The sequence below is a fragment of the Nyctibius grandis genome, chromosome 2 (assembly GCF_013368605.1).
Source record: "Nyctibius grandis isolate bNycGra1 chromosome 2, bNycGra1.pri, whole genome shotgun sequence".
NCBI classification, from domain to species: domain Eukaryota; kingdom Metazoa; phylum Chordata; class Aves; order Nyctibiiformes; family Nyctibiidae; genus Nyctibius; species Nyctibius grandis.
Genome location: NC_090659.1, coordinates 102726440 through 102746521, shown reverse-complemented (window position 1 = coordinate 102746521; position 20082 = coordinate 102726440). Strand labels below are relative to the sequence as shown.

General features: G+C 42.5%; 1 protein-coding gene across 1 annotated transcript in view; it reads right to left on the bottom strand.

The window, feature by feature from the left end:
• Window positions 1–19630, bottom strand: part of KATNAL1 (katanin catalytic subunit A1 like 1) — a 43025-nt gene extending 23395 nt beyond the window's left edge. The window contains exons 1-2 of the mRNA XM_068423854.1: window positions 19556–19630; window positions 18474–18649 (exon numbers count right to left, since the gene is read on the bottom strand). Coding sequence (XP_068279955.1) covers window positions 18474–18635 — 162 coding nt within the window. The 5' untranslated portion in view covers window positions 18636–18649; window positions 19556–19630. The remainder of the gene's footprint in view (window positions 1–18473; window positions 18650–19555) is intronic.
• Between the last annotated feature and the right edge of the window lie 452 nt (window positions 19631–20082).

Below are 20082 nucleotides of genomic sequence, written 5' to 3'. Positions count from 1 at the left end.
AAGAACTTCTCTGATTACAGTCTCCAGGGTCTTAGTTATAGAACTGGCTAAATCATTAAAATATGATACTACAAAATTAACTTTGTGAGGGGCACAAAATCACCAGTCAAATCACAAGCCAATTCTTTGGTGGATTGCAAAGAGTAGAACAGAAAATGGAAAATTTAACACCCATAGCTAAGTTCAAATGATAAGTAAAGTAAGTGAAATAAAAATTAGAGGAAATTGTGTCTCAGAAAGAAATCAGGTTGTAGAATTATGCAGCTGAATTTTATACTTGAAGTTTCTACTGCCACTAGTCAGGAATTAGAACTACTGCAATAATTTCAAGATTATTTACTTGATATTTGTTCATTTCCATTTTCTTTCATGAAGCCTAGAAAAAATAAAATCTGTGCAGAAATTTGCTGAGTTTTAAGTGATATGGCTTGTTACAAGCTCAAGTTTTGTATGCTAAGGTCACCCGTTCCGAGTACACACCAGCAGCCAAAAAATGCTTTGTACATTCTTGCTCAGAAGCATAAGCTTTCAGTGCATTAGCTTAAGATGTGCTAGGATTCACCTGAGTGCACTTGTACTGCATCTTACCAGTCTTTCACCTATCACTCAACGATGCTTTCCATCCTCTGGGATCAACCTCCATGCTTACTTTGGTTTTCACCTGCTCGAGGGTCATAACGCCCAGATGTCACCTCTTCACTGAAGTGTTGGAGCACAGCTAGAACTAATTCGTGCATTGCTGCGCATGCCTGGAAATCAGCATTGGCACTCTGCAGCTAGGATTATCTTAGGCCAATGTGAATCTTGCCTGTTACAGGCTTGCAGCTGGAGCTACAGAGACATCCTGAACCTTTCCATCCCCTGGAAAGGCACACAGGCTCTAAAAGCTTTCATGAAGAAACGCTATGCTGAGGATATTCGCAGGCTGCTACCAGGCACACTACTGATCAAGGCTACAACTAGGATACACTGCAAGGCTGAACCAAAAGCCAGGATCTGAAGTCAGCTTATAAGAAAGCTAAGGAAAGACACCAGGCACCCAGCTGTGCTCATGTCACGCGTCCACGTGAAAAAGAGCTGGGAAAAATATTGCCTGGGAATGGAATGCTGCACTCAGGCTTCACTTTGTGGCAAACAGAGGAAGGCAACTGAGGACGGTATCAACAGATGTCAGCGATGTTTCCTGAAATCCAGACTGTCCTTGCTGTGCAGATTCTGAGTAATCGAGAGGATCAGGAGAACGGAGGTCTGCAAATCCAGCCTGTCTGCTGAGGTTATAAGTGTAACAGCAGCAGATCAGAGAACTAGTACTAAACAGCATCACATCTTATGACTGTTCTTCTTATTGGTGCTTACTGGTGAACAGATGTGGCCACTAGCCTGAGATCTTCCCATCTCCCTGTGTGCTTGGAAAGGAACCATGCTGGGCACATGCAGGGTGCTGTGTCTTGTCAGCACACTTTTAGAAGCATGACTCTTCCAGCCTGATTTTCACCTGCTCGTCCCATTTCTCTCTCACACTCTCATTCCCCCTCTCAGAATGGTGTCTGTCCTCACCTGCCCCACTCTACATATTCAAAACAGCAGCAGTAGCCCCTCACCTTCTGTGGGGCAACTTCAAGACAGAAAGTGCTATCTGACATAACTGTTTGGTGGGTAAGGCGTATAAAAGAATGAATGATTATATCGACAGCACTCAGTAACAAACACAAATCACCTCTTTCTGGAAGCTACAGTTCTCCTAAAATACCACCAGGTACATCCCACAGCAATGTATCATTCTGCTCCGTAACATTTTCCAGGAATTTTCCCACTACAAGGACAAATTAGGAGATTTCAGCAGCACAAAGAAATTCTTCTCTGGTTTAGAACCCTGTTTAAGAATAAGAATATATGTGACTGTCATCAGCAAGACACCAGTAAGGATGGAGGCAAAGTAAAGGGTAAATCCCCAAGGCCCTGCACAGTTTTTGCAACACCGCATTTACTTCACCAGAAGCTCTATGTGCATCTGTACAAAAGGAGCCTTGGGTACAGGAAGAACTTGATCATTTCACAGGCCAAAGCAGCCTTCTTGCTCATTCCAGATGGGGTAGCTCTATCATTCCAAAGACACAGGACATCCAGCTCAGGCAGGATTGCTCCTGCCCTGCTTTGCTCTCTTTGCTTTCTCATCACACAATCAGCAGACACATCCCACAGTGCAAGAACTTCCAGCTGAGTTACAAATGTGATTGATTACTAACTTGGTTCCTTCAAACTGTCTAACACTGTCTAACTGTCTAACTGCGCAGAGCCACGAAGATGATTAAGGGAGTGGAACATCTCCCTTATGAGGAGAGGCTGAGGGAGCTGGGTCTCTTTAGCTTAGAGAAGAGGAGACTGAGGGGTGACCTCATTAATGTTTATAAATATGTAAAGGGCAGTGTCAAGAGGATGGAGCCAGGCTCTTCTCAGTGACATCCCTTGACAGGACAAGGGGCAATGGGTGCAAGCTGGAACACAGGAGGTTCCACTTAAATTTGAGGAAAAACTTCTTTACTGTAAGGGTGACTGAACACTGGAACAGGCTGCCCAGAGAGGTTGTGGAGTCTCCTTCTCTGGAGACATTCAAAACCCGCCTGGACGCGTTCCTGTGTGATATGGTCTAGGCAATCCTGCCCCGGCAGGGGGATTGGACTAGATGATCTTTCGAGGTCCCTTCCAATCCCTGACATTCTGTGATTCTGTGAACACGCATCCCTCCTGTCTAAAAATAAATCCAGCCAAACAGCTGCTGTGAGGTACAAAGGAATGATACAGCATAAATCCTTCAGGGCACTGCTCCACGAGAGACAGCCACTTCCTAGTCCAGTGCTCCAGGAATACAGACAGGATTGTTCCTATCAGCCTTCCAACACATGTAGAAAAGTTGGTGGGCACCAACTTGCTTGCACTGAGGGCTGGAGTGCTGTCATTCAGCTCTCTGGACCAGCACGAAGGATGGTATCTGAAAATTGAGAGAAAGTGAGCCTTTAATGCTGTGGAAGCTGAAAACAGACTAACAACTGCTGGCTGTCTCTTGTCCAGACCTGAGCAGACCAAACTCTGAAACACACACCCTTACCACTTAGTCAGTACCTGGCAAACCAACCAACAAAAAACACCTCAATGTACTCAAACAGGACCACAAAGGAAAACAAGCTGATTAATTCCTAGAGGCCTTAAAGAAACCAAGTCAGATGAAACAGGTGCAGAAAGAGTTTCTTGCAGTTGAGAAACAACCTAGACACGAGCCAAGAAGGGCTGCGCCGTAATTACAGAGGTGACTGAGCAGCATCTTTGAGTGATCAGTGCTACTCTGAAGCAACCTCAGAAGGCTGCAAACAGGAAAATCACTGGTCTGGATTCACCCGGTCTATTTGCCCTCCGTCACACCCTTCCCTTGGGTGTCAGAGTCCTCAGGGTGCTCCAGCTCAGGCTGTAGAGAGCCTGAAGAAAGCTTTTAGGTTATTCATGTTTAAGCAGTTTCAGGAGATAGGGTGGGCCGAGTTAGCAGGTCATCACTGCCAAACAGGAAGATCTCACTTCTCCTCATTTTTCCTCCCCAACCACACTCTGCTGCTGCTCTTCTGGATTCAGGTCTGACATCTCAGTACACTAACCCAGCTTGGTAAAATGGCAGAAAATTAGCCTAGGGAGGGTTGAAAGAAAATAAAGGACACTTTGGCTGGGTTAGCAAGCTGCACTGGCTCACCACACTGTGATCAGGTGAATCCCAGGACAAAGAACGGCAGGGTTCAGAGGAGGGACAGAAGCTGGTGCAGCTGGAGGGAAGACTAGGTGGGGAAGAGCTTGGCGTCTCTGGGCACAGCAGGATGTTAACTGGGTTCAGCTACCATGTGAAACTGCCTGCTCCCCAGAGCCACGCTCTGGTACACAGGCCGTCCTTACCAGCCACATCACCTCCTCCAAAAAGAAGCATTGTGGGCATTGGGTGATGTTGAAAAGCCCAATAAAAAGCCTTCAGCCCAGGGGGTGGCCCCACAGCTTTGTTTTGACATTCCAGCCCTAAGGATTTACAGTAACCAGGCAGAAAACACAACATAACATATGGGTATAAAACACACTGACCAAGAGTTGAGTTCAGTCTTTCTTAGTGGTAGTTCCAAAAACCATTTCAGGGAGTTCCTCTGTATTTCACAATCTGGCAACTGTTATACCTTTGGCATCACCAGCTTTTATTTGCTATGCTAGAGCTTGTATCTTTACACAACTTCCCATAGCAATAGCATGGGTATTTGTACCTTGGTAAATACAAATAATGTGTGATTTGTTTTTTTTTTTTTTAATTATAATATGCTGGGAAAAAATAATCAAGTTTCTATAAAAGTGTTTTCCAAACCTGAAATTACTGCCTGAAATTAGTGTTAGTAATTGAACAAGCTCCATTTCAAAAAAGTGAAAGTAACAATTCCCTAAACCATACCCAAAACAGATGCCCTGTAACCCAGCCTGATCCTATGGAGTCAAAGTATAGCTCCTGTAATCACAGTTCATGAGTTACCTGCAGAATATTCCTTAATTACTCATGAAGTAACCTAAGAAGTGTTAATAAAACAGGCATGAAGCAAAAACAACATAAGCACAGACTGACTAAAATGTGTTCAAAATGTAAAAAAAAAGTAAAAATCAGCCTTTACTCTTTAAACAAGAATACAGCGCACGTAGTCGCCTGCTCCAGTGACCATGGTCAGTAAGGGCACTTTGCTCGCTGCTCCAAGCGCTTTGAGAATCGTTGAACTCCTGCCTCAGCTCTGGCTGGGGCTCCTGTGCTCTCAGACATTGTGCAACACAGAGTGCAGGGTTATAACACGCAGCAGGTTTTTCTCGACAGCCGCTGACCTTGTCGTAAGCCAGTACTATTTGCCGGGGGCACGCTCTGCTGTCATTCTGCAGCTGCTGAACTGTCACTGAAGCAGCTCTTTCCTACAAGCCAGCTGTCTAGTAAAAAGACTGCAACAGCCAAGAAACTCTCAGAATAAACAGGGGGAATGTCAACACAAGTAAAGTTCACAGTAGCGGTCATGAGAGTAAAGCTACCTTTTATTGTTGTTAAGTAGAAAAAGAGATGGGTTGCTTCTGATTCTGGATCTTTCCGGTCCCAGCCTATGTTTACATGGGTGAATATGCCTACATATCAGCCAAACCTCAGAGCACAACAGAGAAGTAACGTCTTCTTTTTCAAATGAGCTTGGAGGCCTAGGAGTGAGGATATGAATGGAGCTATACTCAGCCACCCAAGAGCAAGCTGGGAACTCCCTGGAGGCAAAACAAGTAAGGGTCTCACGAACAGGTCACCCTTGATATCCCCAAGCCAAGCCATTTATCAGACAATCAATGACAATGAATTTTCCAAAGGGTCAGAGGAATTCTTATGTTATCACACCACTGCTTTGGTGGACCCTGCAGGATGCATCTTTTGCCCTTTCGAAGTCCAGCAAGTTGTGCCAGACTAGTGACACAATCCCTCTCCCCCAGTCAGCGGTGATTTTGAAGTCCTAGAAGCAGTACTGCATCAAGCGGAACTGAGACAGCCAGTTGTTCCCAGGGGAGCAGATGATACACGTTCACATTCCTCCTCCTCCTAACTACCCTCTCAGCACCAAGCACAAGGAACCCTTGTGCCCAGTTGCAAAGCTGAACCTGTCTGACTGTGCCACATGAAATAGAAGCCAACAGATACTTGCACAGAATATCATTCTGTCCAGACTAACCAGTAGAAATTTGAAAACAATGACACCAAAGCAAAGAGAGGTAGATCAAGAGCGTTTGAGAGTCTGACCCAAAATCCCAACTACTTCTGGCTCTACATCACTCAACAACCTGCTGGAAAAATCCCGTGTAATACACAAGGCAACAAACCAGATCCACCTAGCATCCATTCAGGATGGAGCACTCACTGTAGAGAAGTGACCAGATAGGGAGGACAATGGTTCATGTAACAGGTATGAGTTGGCCAGCTGCAGAGCCATGGCTGTAACTATTCTCTGAAATGTTACCTGTATGAACATTCCTATTTTATGAAGGAACATGTATGCACACACCTAAAACCGAGTTCACTGCCCCAGAAGTACCAGTAGGACAAACACCCTGTTCATGCACTGCACACAAATGTACAGAAAGGAAGGGCATGCTTCATACTGCCAGATCCCCTCAGTGCTGGTGTCCCAGGAATCCTTCAGGAGGTTCAAGATTGTAAACGTGCATCCAGACAGTATGTCTCAGTACGTCTTAATGATTTAAGTAACAGTCTTCTCCTTTGAGCACTTATCTCACTAGGCCGGTCACTAGCGGTGTTCCCCAGGGCTCAGTTCTGGGGCCGGTGCTGTTCAATATCTTTATAGATGATCTAGACGTAGGGATTGAGTGCACCCTCAGCAAATTTGCAGATGACACCAAGCTGGGTGGGAGTGTCGATCTGCTGGAGAGTAGAAAGGCCCTACAGAGGGATCTGGACAGGTTAGATAGATGGGCTGAGACCAACAGCATGAGGTTCAACAAGAACAAGTGCCGGGTCTCTCTACTCGGCACTGGTGAGGCCGCACCTTGAGTACTGTATTCAGTTCTGGGCCCCGCACTTCAAGAAAGATGTTGAGGTGTTGGAGCGAGTCCAGAGGAGGGCGACCAAGCTGGTGAAGGGTCTGGAGGGTCTGACCTACGAGGAATGGCTGAGGGAGCTGGGGTTGTTTAGCCTGGAGAAGAGGAGGCTCCGAGGTGACCTTATTGCAGTCTACAACTACCTGAAGGGAGGTTGTAGTGAAGTGGGAGTTGGCCTCTCCTCCCGGGCAACTAGCGATAGGACAAGAGGGCACAGCCTCAAGCTTCACCAGGGGACGTTCAGGTTGGACATTAGGAAGAATTTCTTTACAGAAAGGGTTATTAGACATTGGAATGGGCTGCCCAGGGAGGTGGTGGAGTCACCATCTCTGGATGTGTTTAAGAAAAGACTGGACATGGCACTTAGTGCCATGGTCTAGTTGACAGGGTGGTGTCAGGGCAACGGTTGGACTCGATGATCCCTGAGGTCTCTTCCAACCTGGTTGATTCTGTAATTCTGTGATCTACGTGGACGTTCATACTGTGGACCGCTCCCAACAGTAAAAGCTCTACCTACCCAGTGTCTGCTAGAAATTGCTAAACTCCACCTCCAAAAGGTACCAGTGGTATTATCCTCCTCAGATTCCTCAGACGATGGACAAACTGAAGAACCTAAAGAACAGGCTAGTTCCATACTCCAGAAGAGACAGAATTTCAGGTAAAAATCAGTTGCATTCATCCCCTTAACTATGACCTAAGGGTTGCTTTGCTTCTTGTGCCACTTGCAAGAAGTATACGGGTATGGGAATCTTTTGCTTCTGCACATTACTGGTACCAAGTGGGTTAGACCTGAATTTTGCTAAACCTATGTAACGTGTATGACATAACTCTTTCCTGAGAATGATCTAAAAAGAGTATCTAAATATTATTTTAATATTATGAATGAGTGTTTCTTGTGATCCAACTTTTGGTTTCACTTTTTTCAGAACAGGCTGTCTGTCAGATAGCTACTGAATGTGACTGACAGTTTGGATGTACCTGCTGTTGGAGCTGGAAAGCAGTGCTAACATCCAGATCATCAGACTCCCTCTTAGTCTGTCTCAATGAGTGAGAAAGCACAACAATTATTTATCAACAGTGGGTAAGAAAGCAGGTCTACGCCTATAGGTCTCGTCAAACCATTCAGGTGCAGGTATGGAAAAGCTAGTCGTTCCAGCGCTGCATCGTTTGCCCTCAGGGATATATCATTTTGTTCCCAGTGCTACAGGTAGTCCCATAAATGAATGAGAAGGCAAACAGCCTGGGGATGAAGCATTTCTGTTTTTTAATCTTGCTTCTTACTTATTGGTGTTTGTCCCTGAGCCAAGACTGGCACCAGTAATGGCAAAGTGATATTCTGACAAAGCTCATCTGCCACCGCTGTGTTGGGAAGTTTCAAAATTAACGTGAGCGCACAGCATGACAGATGCTACTCCACCTGCTGTTGATCTTTCTGGGGACAGTTCTCTAAAGCATTTATGGGACACTGTCAAGGGCCATTCTGTTTTTACCTAAAAGGGATAATTTCTGAGAAGGTGCCAACTTCAGATCCTCTGCTAAGGAGCCAGCTGCCTTCCCCGAGGAATAATCCTGGAAACTGTGTTAATGGTCCTTTTTTACTTGAGGCTTGTCTCCAATGTACAGCACACATGGTGCACAGGCTTCTCTGAAGCAGTTCAAATAACACACAACAACATGAGACTTGAAGTAACCTTCACAAGATACAAGCTGTTAAAAGTTTAATGGAAGAATCAATGTAATCAGAGGAAACACTAAATACTAGAAGTGAAGCAATGCAGTGATAGAGTTGCAGAACAAGGAAAGCCTCATGCTCTACCTTCATGTCAGCTACAAGTTCAGCAGGAACTAAGGTCACATATGGGACATGAACACCTTCTATCAGCATGCCCTGGGGTGGGGAAGAGCTTGAATACAAATACTTGAAGGTGACTATCTGTCTCTTATACAACATTCAGCTTATTACATCTCCAGGAAAGCGAGGCACTATCACAGCTGCTTGTACACGCACGTGCTTTGCAGACAAGCTCTTAATAAGCAGACAGACTTCCACAGTTCCATGATAAACACCTATGAATAGTACTGTAGCACAAAATGATTGCTGACAGTGTTGTAGCTATCAGCACACAAAATACTCGATATTAGTGTCAGATGTTTCAAGCACAAAACTATAACCAAAGCACCTGCTGCAATAAAAAGGAAAAATTTGCTTCTGTTTTTAAGTGACATCATTTAAACATATGGTGTTTAGAAAAACTCTTCTTGAAATCATCTCTTCAGCTACTTACTGCAAAATTGTATCTTTTATAGGAGCTATGTTCTTCTTTCAAAAAATAATACTTATGCAACATGAATTCTTTATTCTGGAGTACACCTTTATGTGTTTATCCTCCGATTTTTTAAAAATTTTTTTTTTTATGATTTTGTACAATGAAAAATGGAACCACAAAATGTAAGGAAGACTTAAATACTCTTAAAGACTGAAAGTGCTAAATGAGGGTTGTTACATCCTTGGCTTCAACAGTTCTCTGCTTAGCAAGGTGATGCATGTGTGCAAGAACCAGGCTAAGAGTGTTACTAATACTTAAGAATTTTTTTTTAATCATAAGATGATAAGTTTAATAAGATAGGTATACTGGGAAAAAGGGGTACTGTGTTTGCTATAGAGTCTGCAGAGTTAGCCATAGGATGTTAAATTTTAACAGGTTACCGTGGAAATCCCATTAGGTGACTTACTGGACCTAAGAGACCGTCATGGACAGTAGTTGAATACAATAAGGTTGCCTGGACTTCCTGCTTTAGAACTAGCTAGAACTGGTCTTGAGGATTGACCAAGAGCCAAGGTGTTAATACGCCTGCGCAAGAAGGAGAGGTGAAAAATGCACAGCGAGGAAGACATACGGCCTTCATCGCAGAGACCCCGGCCCACGACCACCAGAAGAAAATACGCATGCGCAACCAGGAGGAGTTAAAGGCGGAGACTATGGAAATGATTTCTCGGAACTCATTATAATAAAGACCACCTTTTCGCGGAAAAGTTATGCATATGTATAAGAATTCATGGAATATGTAACATTTTACTACATAAATACAGAATGATTTCTCAAGGGAGGCGCGCACGGTTTTTTGGAGGGACTACCTCCCCGTGCCGCCCAGCTGCAATAAAGGTGTGCCTGCTTCTTAATGCTACATTGGTGTTAAGAGGTTTTATTCCCGATTTCGGTGACAGTTTTGGCGACCCAGATGGGACCTTGCGAGCGAGACTGAAGGAGATCGAGTGTTGATCCGACTCCAGCCGGCGCCGAGGGATTCTCGGAGGGGAAGCATCACCCTCGACTCACAACAGCTCCTCGCAACGTCCCCTGGAGAGGTAAGGCACATCCTTCAAAATCCTAGTCTGGTTCTGGATAACCTGCCCGTAAGACGCGGCGAAAGCTTCGCAGGGTTGGGGTATAGGGCGCCCGTCCTGGGTCTATTCAGCTGCCGCTGAATTAGACATTTGGTAGTCTGCCCGTCAGTCATAAACGAAAGTTATTGCAGGGTTGGACATCTGGTTCTGGTTCGGGTTACATGTTTTGTTTAATTGTTGTTGAATTAGATCTTTGGTATCTGATTGCTTAAACATTTGAAATCTGTTGGTTTCTATCAGGTGTATAAGTGTGTGATTGGTGTGTGTCTGAGACGTGCACTTGAGCACGAAGCGAGTGCGGAGTCCCGATCCGCAGTTCCAACGTCCCGCGAGGGGCTTGGTCGGAGACGGACGAAGCGTTTGATTTGTGTTTTAAATAAATAAAAAGATCAGTAAAATGGCATCAGGACTTGCAAAGTTAAAACTGTTTAAGAGCAAAAGTGTGGGGAGTTTAACAGGAGAGGAAAAGGTACCAAAAACTTCACCGTTAGGATGTTTGTTGTCACATTGGGGGGAAATACATGAGGATTTGCGTAAAAATCAAATGATAGAGTATTGTAATAATTGGTGGCCATTGTATGTTTTAGAAGATCAGGAAAGGTGGCCAAGAAATGGAACGCTGAAATATAATACTATACTACAATTAATGCTGTTTTGCCGAAGGGAAGGAAAGTGGAATGAAGTACCATATGTGGATTTGTTCTTTTATCTGAGACAACGAACTGATTGGCAAGATGAATGTAAATTGATTAGCCGGGACAATTTGGTAATGACGCTTGCCTCAGAAGAAAATAAGAAAAAGAGTTGTTGTTCCGCTTGTGACATTGGTAGGAGATGTATTAGATGTGTTGCACCTAGGGAAGATGAAGTGGAATTAGATTTGGAAATAGCACCCCCGGAGAGGAGAGTAGATGGGTTTATACCAAGGGTAGTCGAACCTGATAGTACAGAGAGAGAGGAGGAAGATCCTGGAGAAGGTTTGTCGGGAGTTTATTCACCAGTTGCCCAGAGAACTAGACAACAATCTAGATTAATGGCTCCCTTAGTAATGAAAAATCCTAAAGATAGGACAGTGAAACCAACCCAGATAGTAGCTCCTTTGAGACAAGGAGTGGGACCACAAGGGCCGGTATATGTAAAAGTGCCATTTTCTGTAATGGATTTGATGGCATGGAAACAGGCAGCAGGAACATATAGGGAGGATCCGGAGAGGGTAGGAAGGGTAGTTGAAACAATTGTTAGGACACAGGATCCTGATTGGAATGATATACAAGTGATATTGGATAATTTACTGGATAGTACGGAAAAGCAGATGGTGTTAAAAACTGGAAAAGCACAAGCAGAGGCTGCACTCATAAACGATATGCTTACTGGAACACTGGAACAAAATTTTCCTGCAGGGGACCCTCAATGGGACCCAAATATAAGAGAGCATAGAAGAAAATTAACCCAGTACCAAAAATGGGTGCTGTACGGAGTGAAACATGCAATGCCGAGAGCATTAAATTGGTCTAAATTATATGAGGTAAAACAAGACAAAAATGAATCACCTTCAGTGTTCCTAGAGAGACTAAAAGAATCAGCTAGAAAGTATACGGATTTGAAATTGGAAACAGAAGCAGAACAACAACAATTGGCTTTAATATTTATGGGGCAATCAGCCCCAGATATAAAAAGAAAACTGCAAAAATTGGAGGGGGAGGATTCCAGGAATTTAAATAAAATGCTTGAAACTGCCTGGAAGGTATATAACAACCGAGAAAAGGACGAGGAACTGAGAAAAGAAAAGAGAGAGAGAATTAAGGAAAGCAGACTTATAGCTGCATTGACAGGAAATGTTGCTAGAGGCAGAGGCTGGGCGAGGGGAAGAGGAGGCTTTAGAAATTTTGGAGAACGAGGAACAAATACTCTAGGGATCAATCAATGTGCGTATTGTAAGGAGGAGGGACACTGGAAAAGAGAGTGTCCCAATAAAAGACAGGAGGCAGATCAAAAAGAGGCAAGAAGAATGATGACTTTAGATGACTGAGGAGGACCGGAGGGGAACCCAGCTGAACCTCTGGTTATGATTAGGCTGGGAAATGAAGGAGTTAAATTCTTGGTGGATACTGGAGCAACATATTCTGTTCTAAATGTCTGTAAAGGAAAACTGGGAAATAAATCTGCAAAAATAATTGGTGCCACAGGGAAAGAGGAAAACAGGCCGTTCTTACAACCCTTAGACTTAAAATTTGGTAACAAGGTAATCACACACAAATTTTTGTATATACCAGACTGTCCGATACCGTTGTTAGGAAGGGATTTGCTATCTAAATTAAATGCACAAATTGCTTTTGAGAAAGGTGAAGTTTTTCTGAAAATTCCGGAGTCAAAGACAGGAGAAATACTGATGATACAAGAAAGAATAAAAGAATCAGAAATACCCAAAGAAGTAGATGATGCTGTTATACCAATAGTCTGGAATACAGACATACCTGGAAAATCTAAATTAGCACAACCTGTAAGAATTGAATTAAAGGATCAAGTGAAACCGGTAAGGATTAAACAATATCCAATTAAACCAGAGATAAGACAGGGAATTAAAGGAACAATAGACAAATTCTTGAAATATGGAATTTTAGAAGAATGTGAGTCAGAATATAACACCCCAATTCTACCAGTAAGGAAACCTTCAGGTGAATATAGATTAGTTCAGGATTTAAGGGCAATAAACCAATTGACTAAGGATATACATCCTGTGGTGGCAAATCCATACACACTCTTAACCGCATTAAGAGAAAATTACCGGTGGTTTACAGTGCTTGATTTGAAAGATGCTTTCTTTTGCATACCCCTGGAGAAGGGGAGTCGAAAGCTGTTTGCTTTTGAATGGGAAAATCCGCAGACAGGACGAAAGATGCAGCTGACATGGACAAGGTTACCACAAGGATTTAAAAACAGTCCAACAATCTTCGGTAATCAGCTGGCAAAAGAACTTGAACAATGGAAACAAAGTGATCCAGAATTAAAGCCTGGACATTTACTTTTACAGTATGTGGATGACATTCTCATTGCTACAGAGACAAGACCTGCCTGTGTAAAGGTAACCATTGACCTTTTAAATTTTCTGGGACTAAGTGGGTACAAAGTATCTAGAAATAAAGCTCAAATAGCGAAACAGACTGTAATCTATTTGGGATTCGAGATTACCCAAGGACAGAGACAATTAGGAACAGGGCGTAAAGAGGCAATCTGTGGTATACCTGAACCTAAGAATGTGCATGAACTGAGAGCTTTTCTAGGAATGACCGGGTGGTGCCGCCTCTGGATACTGAACTATGGACTGATAGCAAAGCCGCTGTATGAAGCCCAGAAAGTCACACCGTTTGTCTGGGGCCCAGAACAACAGAAAGCCTTTCAGGATTTAAAACGAGCCCTGATGACTGCACCAGCACTAGGACTCCCAGATTTGACTAAGGACTTCCAACTGTTTGTGCATGAAAGACAACATCTTGCACTAGGAGTGTTAACTCAGAGAATGGGAAGCTGGAAGAGACCAGTAGGATACTTCTCCAAACAACTGGACACTGTAAGTAAAGGATGGCCAAGTTGCCTTCGAGCAGTTGCAGCCACGGTACTGCTCATACAAGAAGCCCGAAAATTGACTTTGGGGAGAATGATAACGGTATATGTACCACATATGGTAATTACCGTTTTGGAACAAAAGGGGGGTCATTGGTTATCCCCTAGCAGAATGATGAAATATCAAGTGATCTTAACCGAACAAGATGATGTAATTCTAAAAACTACTAACCTGACCAATCCTGCAGTCTTTTTGAGCTCTGTACAGGAAGAAGGACAACTGGAACATGACTGTCTGACCACCATCGAGTATGTATACTCCAGTCGGGAAGATTTGCAGGATACACCATTGGAGGATCCTGACTGGGAGTTGTATACAGATGGCAGCAGCTTTGTGGAGAGTGGAATTCGATACGCAGGATATGCGGTGACAACTGAAAACACTGTTGTAGAAGCAGATTCCTTACCTTGCACAAGCTCTGCTCAAAAGGCAGAATTAATAGCTCTAACAAGAGCATTGGAATTGAGCAAAGAAAAGAAAGTAAATATCTGGACTGATTCAAAGTATGCTTTTGGTGTAGTACACGTTCATGGAATTCTGTGGAAAGAAAGAGGATTACTATCCTCCCAAGGAACAAACATAAAATACAAAGAAGAAATTCTGAAACTAATACAAGCAGTCCAGAAACCAACTAAGGTTGCAATCATGCACTGTAAAGCCCACCAAACTGGAAATTCAAAAGAAATAACAGGAAATAAATTGGCTGACAGAACGGCTAAAAGAGTAGCAAAGAAAGATGCCTTTCTGATGGCAATAGTTCCTACTAAAACTATTACCCTACCCAGAGAAAAACCTAGGTATTCACAGGAGGATGACAAGTTAGCAAATTTACTGAAGGCAAAGAAAAATTTAGCTGGATGGTGGGTAACCACGACAGGTCAGATAGTGATTCCCCCACTTTTAATGAGGGAAATAATACAGACGAAACACAAGGAATCTCATTGGGGAGCAGAAGCCTTAGTAACTTACTTAAAGAGACACCTAGTATCAGTAAAAATGCTAGAAATGGCAAAAATGGTGATCGCTAAATGCGAAATCTGTCTGAAAAACAATCCATTGATAAAAAAGAAACTTCCGATGGGGATATTAAAATCGGGAATGGAACCAGGAGACTATTGGCAAATTGATTTTTCAGAATTACCTAGACAAAATGGGTTTCGGTACATTCTGGTAGGGGTTGATACTTTTTCAGGATGGCCAGAAGCCTTTCCCTGTCGGACTAATCAAGCTAAAGAGGTAATCAAATGGTTGTTACAGGAAGTTATTCCAAGATTTGGGGTACCAATTGGAATTTCTTCAGACAGGGGTCCACATTTTATTGCAGAGGTAGTGCAAAATGTCAGTAGGTGTTGGGACACTTGGGATTTACATACACCCTGGAGACCACAATCTAGTGGAAAAGTAGAAAGAATGAATCAAACAATCAAAAGACAAATCAGTAAAATATGTCAGGAAACCAATCTGAAATGGCCCTCAGGCCCTCCCGCTAGCCTTGTACGAATACGGGTTCAACCAAAAGGTGAAACATTAATCAGTCCCATACGAACTGTTGTATGGGAAACCTTATGAATCTCCTGAACCAAACGTAAACATGCATTTAAAGGAAAACAGGATGTATGTAATTATTTGCTTTCTCTAGGAAAAACTCTAACCGTACTTCGGAGTGTGATAGTGTGGAACAGACCATTGTCTTTGGAAAAATCCTGTCATGATTTCCAACCAGGAGATTACGTATACGTAAAGACATGGAACTCTGAACCTCTGAAGGAACGTTGGAAAGGACCTTTCCAGGTGTTGCTAACCACATTTACTGCTATAAAGATTGCGGAAGCAGACGCGTGGATACATTACACCAGAGTGAAGAAAGCCCCACCAGTTTGGAAAATTGTTAACAGGGACGACAAAACATCGAAATTGATTCTGAAACATGTCTAATTTCCAGTATCAGCTTGAAATGATATTGATTCAGGGATTTTTGTTAGTGGGAGCCAGGTTAGAGACAAAAATTGGAAATGGTGTGACAAAAGGATATGGAAACACAGACCCTCAGACAGAAACAGATCAGGTAATTTATCTTCCAAGAAAAAATCCAGAAGAAAATTTAATGATAGGATTGATCAAGGAATTTGCCAATTTGCAAAATGTGTCACAGATTACAGCTTGTTTACCAATACCAAGGGCAGTGGGTGAGCCAATTCCATGGGGAATCTTAACTTTGAATTTGACTAACTTGGAATTCAATAATAGAACAATGAGGTGTAAACAGGAACTTAAAGAAACATGGGAATTGGAGTATGTTAAAACTGGGGAAGGAATGCCAGTATCTACAACCAGTTGGGAATGTAAGGGACGATTCGTGGCCCAACCTGGATTATATGAAGGTCCAGGACATAGGGGATGGTGTTATTACCCTAAAATGGAACAGAAAACACCACCACATGGATAACAAAAACAAAATGTGAAAAGATTGACCAAACACAAACACAACAAGAAAAATGATTTGGGATTCTGTCTGGTCCATGACCATACTATCCCAATTTCAATATATGGCAAACACCTCCTGGTGTTTTGTCTGGGACGGAACAATCTTCACAACATGGCCCTCAGTAGATAATAAGGGAAGCTCAGTTCGGGAAAAGGAAAATTCTGTACCCTGGTGGAACTGCAAAAAAATTTACAATTGTAACACGATAGATTGGGCAATCCAGAAAGTTCCCCCGTTGGCAGCAGCCTTAAAATATGGATGTCTGTGTCGAGGCCTTAAGAATGACCTTCCACTAACTGACAAATATACTATACCTAGGGGCAAACAATTCAATTGTGGAAAAGAGACAATTCAAAGTCCAGGACATTTAGTCTGGGCAATGAGTGATGGAACTTGGACCACTCACTTACCTATGGATGGAAAAGTGAAACAGATAACATTAGGTATGCCAACATTATGCCCAATTTGGAAAAAATCTCCTTTCAAAGGCGAATTTGAAACTCTGAAGCTAAAACGTGTAAAAAGATCAGAAGGTGATAATGAATGGAATGAACCCTCAGCCGGAGTAAGAGTGAGCTGGTTCTTAGAATCCTTGTTAACACCTCTATCATCCTACAGGAATAGAGATTGGATATATCGATTAACAGGGCAAGTTGAGAGGTTGGCAAATGTGACCAGGAAAGGGTTCAGAGACATGAATCTTCAACTACAGGCAACATCTAGAATGACTTTGCAGAATAGGTTGGCATTAGATATGATTTTACTTAAAGAGCATGGGGTCTGTGGATTCCTGAAAGACAGAGTGGATCATTGCTGCATACATATTCCTAACGTAACTCAGGATGTAGAACATGATTTAGATTTACTGGAAAAAATAAAAACTGACACTCATGAACTTCAAGAAGACATGAAAGAAAGTTGGTTGGACAAAATTTTTAGTGGATTAGGATGGAACTTGAGTTCATGGGTCAAATCGCTGATAAACACTGCATTAGTTTTACTAATAGTCTTTATGACTATTTTTCTGGTCTATTATTGTCTGAAGAGACAAATAAACAGCAGAACTGCTTTCAACCAGATGATTATTCAGGCAATAACCAGACCACAAAATCCACAAGATGAAGATTATGAAAATATGTTCTAAAGGCTCCCACCAACAACATGAAATAAGTTGTATTACTAGATAACTTTCAGAAATAGAAGTGAAAGTCTTGAAGTGATTTTCAAAACTTTCAAAGGGGGGAAATGTTACTAATACTTAAGAATTTTTTTTTAATCATAAGATGATAAGTTTAATAAGATAGGTATACTGGGAAAAAGGGGTACTGTGTTTGCTATAGAGTCTGCAGAGTTAGCCATAGGATGTTAAATTTTAACAGGTTACCGTGGAAATCCCATTAGGTGACTTACTGGACCTAAGAGACCGTCATGGACAGTAGTTGAATACAATAAGGTTGCCTGGACTTCCTGCTTTAGAACTAGCTAGAACTGGTCTTGAGGATTGACCAAGAGCCAAGGTGTTAATACGCCTGCGCAAGAAGGAGAGGTGAAAAGTGCACAGCGAGGAAGACATACGGCCTTCATCGCAGAGACCCCGGCCCACGACCACCAGAAGAAAATACGCATGCGCAACCAGGAGGAGTTAAAGGCGGAGACTATGGAAATGATTTCTCGGAACTCATTATAATAAAGACCACCTTTTCGCGGAAAAGTTATGCATATGTATAAGAATTCATGGAATATGTAACATTTTACTACATAAATACAGAATGATTTCTCAAGGGAGGCGCGCACGGTTTTTTGGAGGGACTACCTCCCCGTGCCGCCCAGCTGCAATAAAGGTGTGCCTGCTTCTTAATGCTACATTGGTGTTAAGAGGTTTTATTCCCGATTTCGGTGACAAGAGTATTACTTGGAGTTTTAGAAACCTGATCCAAATTTGCACATTGCAGCATTACAGTTAACTGTTACTCAGACAGCCATTCTAGTGATGCTAACTCATCCACTCACGTCTTAGTTTACTGGACATTAGGTGGTCAAAAGATAAAACAGCAGAAGGAGGTCCTCAGCAAACCAGTTTTTCCAAAGTATGCAATCACATACAAACAGACCACTGATTAACCAGACATCCGAAGTGAAAACAACAAAAAATTGAATTAGAAAAATTCTTTTTAAATATGCTACAAAAATTATTTCCCCACAAATATCAACAAAATACTGTGAAATATGTTGTGAATATAAATCCTATACATCTTAAAAGGTTTAGGAAGTATAATGTATTTTTCAAATAGAATAGAATAGGCAACCTTATTTCACCCTACCTGTTGCCATTTGCCCTTAACTGCTGGATCTCTGATGGACTGGCAATGTCTCTGGATTTGTTGGATGACACCCTGGTAATATACCATAGAAGAGTCATAATTCCCAAGGAGTGCGTATTCTCTTCCTTTTTTGGCATTATCACAAATCTCTGCTAAATTCATCTTCACTCAGAAATCTAAAAGAGAACATAATCATCAGAAAAATGAATTTTACATGCTGTAGAATAATTCAGACCATGACACTCCAGGTTTTTTTCCCTCATAGATGAATTGTGTCCTTCCATCCCCCATTCCCCCCACCTTTTTCAACCATTTAGATCTGGAGTATCTCTTTACTAGCCTAAGGTTTGAGATCATGAATTGTAACTCTTTTATAGTGATCAAAAACACAATTTCTTTGCTGCCTTTGGCCCCAATCCTGTTAAATTAATGCGAGAAAATTAAATGCCCTGCCCACACTAAACCTAACAAGCCAAACTTTAATTTGTAGATCACCACGATGGATTAGCAGCCATCAACCCGTGAATCATAAATCACACGAGGCATTAAATTGCTTTTTATACTGTTGTATTACATACGTGCCCAAATGTGCCAACCACCATCAGGGAAGTCTGCACTTAGCACTTTCAAGAGCCCTCACCCTAATGAGATTACGGTAAGGCTGAATGACAGCTCTACTATAGACAAAGTTGAGAGCCTCATTCTGTTTAAATATTCTTTCAAAGTACTCCAACATCCACATGCTGACTTGGATTTTTTCATTAAATTTAACATGTCACTTTGGGCAGCGTTAGCAATACAAATTTAAGATTTCTTAGAACAGTGATTCCCAAAGTACAACCTTCCCTAGTCCCTAAAACAATTTAAGATTTACAGATTTTACTAACTTTTTTATACCGGTAGTAAATCACAGCATGACTTTAAGGCAAACCCATAGTCCAACTTCTCCCAGTAACCATTCAAGAAAGCAGTATTAAACCACACATTCAAATGTACAGCTAGGTTTGTATTTAAGGTTAAGATCAAAGCAGTGCCTGCCCCTTCATCTTGAATCCCACATGACCCAAAGTCTAGGTCCTTACCACACAAAAAAAGCATCAGTTCCTTTCCCTTGTCCTCTGACTCAGGATGGGAGGGTCCCTGACATTCACCCATACATAAACCTCTGGAAGGCAAAAATAAAAGATTATGATCCATAGCTCTGCAACGCAGAGAGCTGCATTGACCAAGGGGGAGGAGGCTGGCTCAGGAGGGCTGTCCACTAGCTGCATCCAGGGTTTGGCAAAACCAAGGTGACGGAGAAGAAACAGGAAAGGATTTGGGGGCGCAGCCAGACAGGGAGAGAGCAGGGTGCAGGGCCTGGCACAGCACACAGTCCAGAAGAAGGAGAAACGGAACAGGGAGAAACAACCATTTACATCCTAGTGGGTTATAAAAATGTTAGTAGTTTTTATAGAACAGGCGAGACAAGATCAAGATGGCATTAAGGAGGCTGTACCTTGTGCCTTTGTATTCCCTCGTGCTTAGCAAAATTCAAAGCTCTGACAGTAAGTTAAACATATACCCACATGGCCTTCACTCTGCCCTCCCTGAACACTGCCGATAGCAA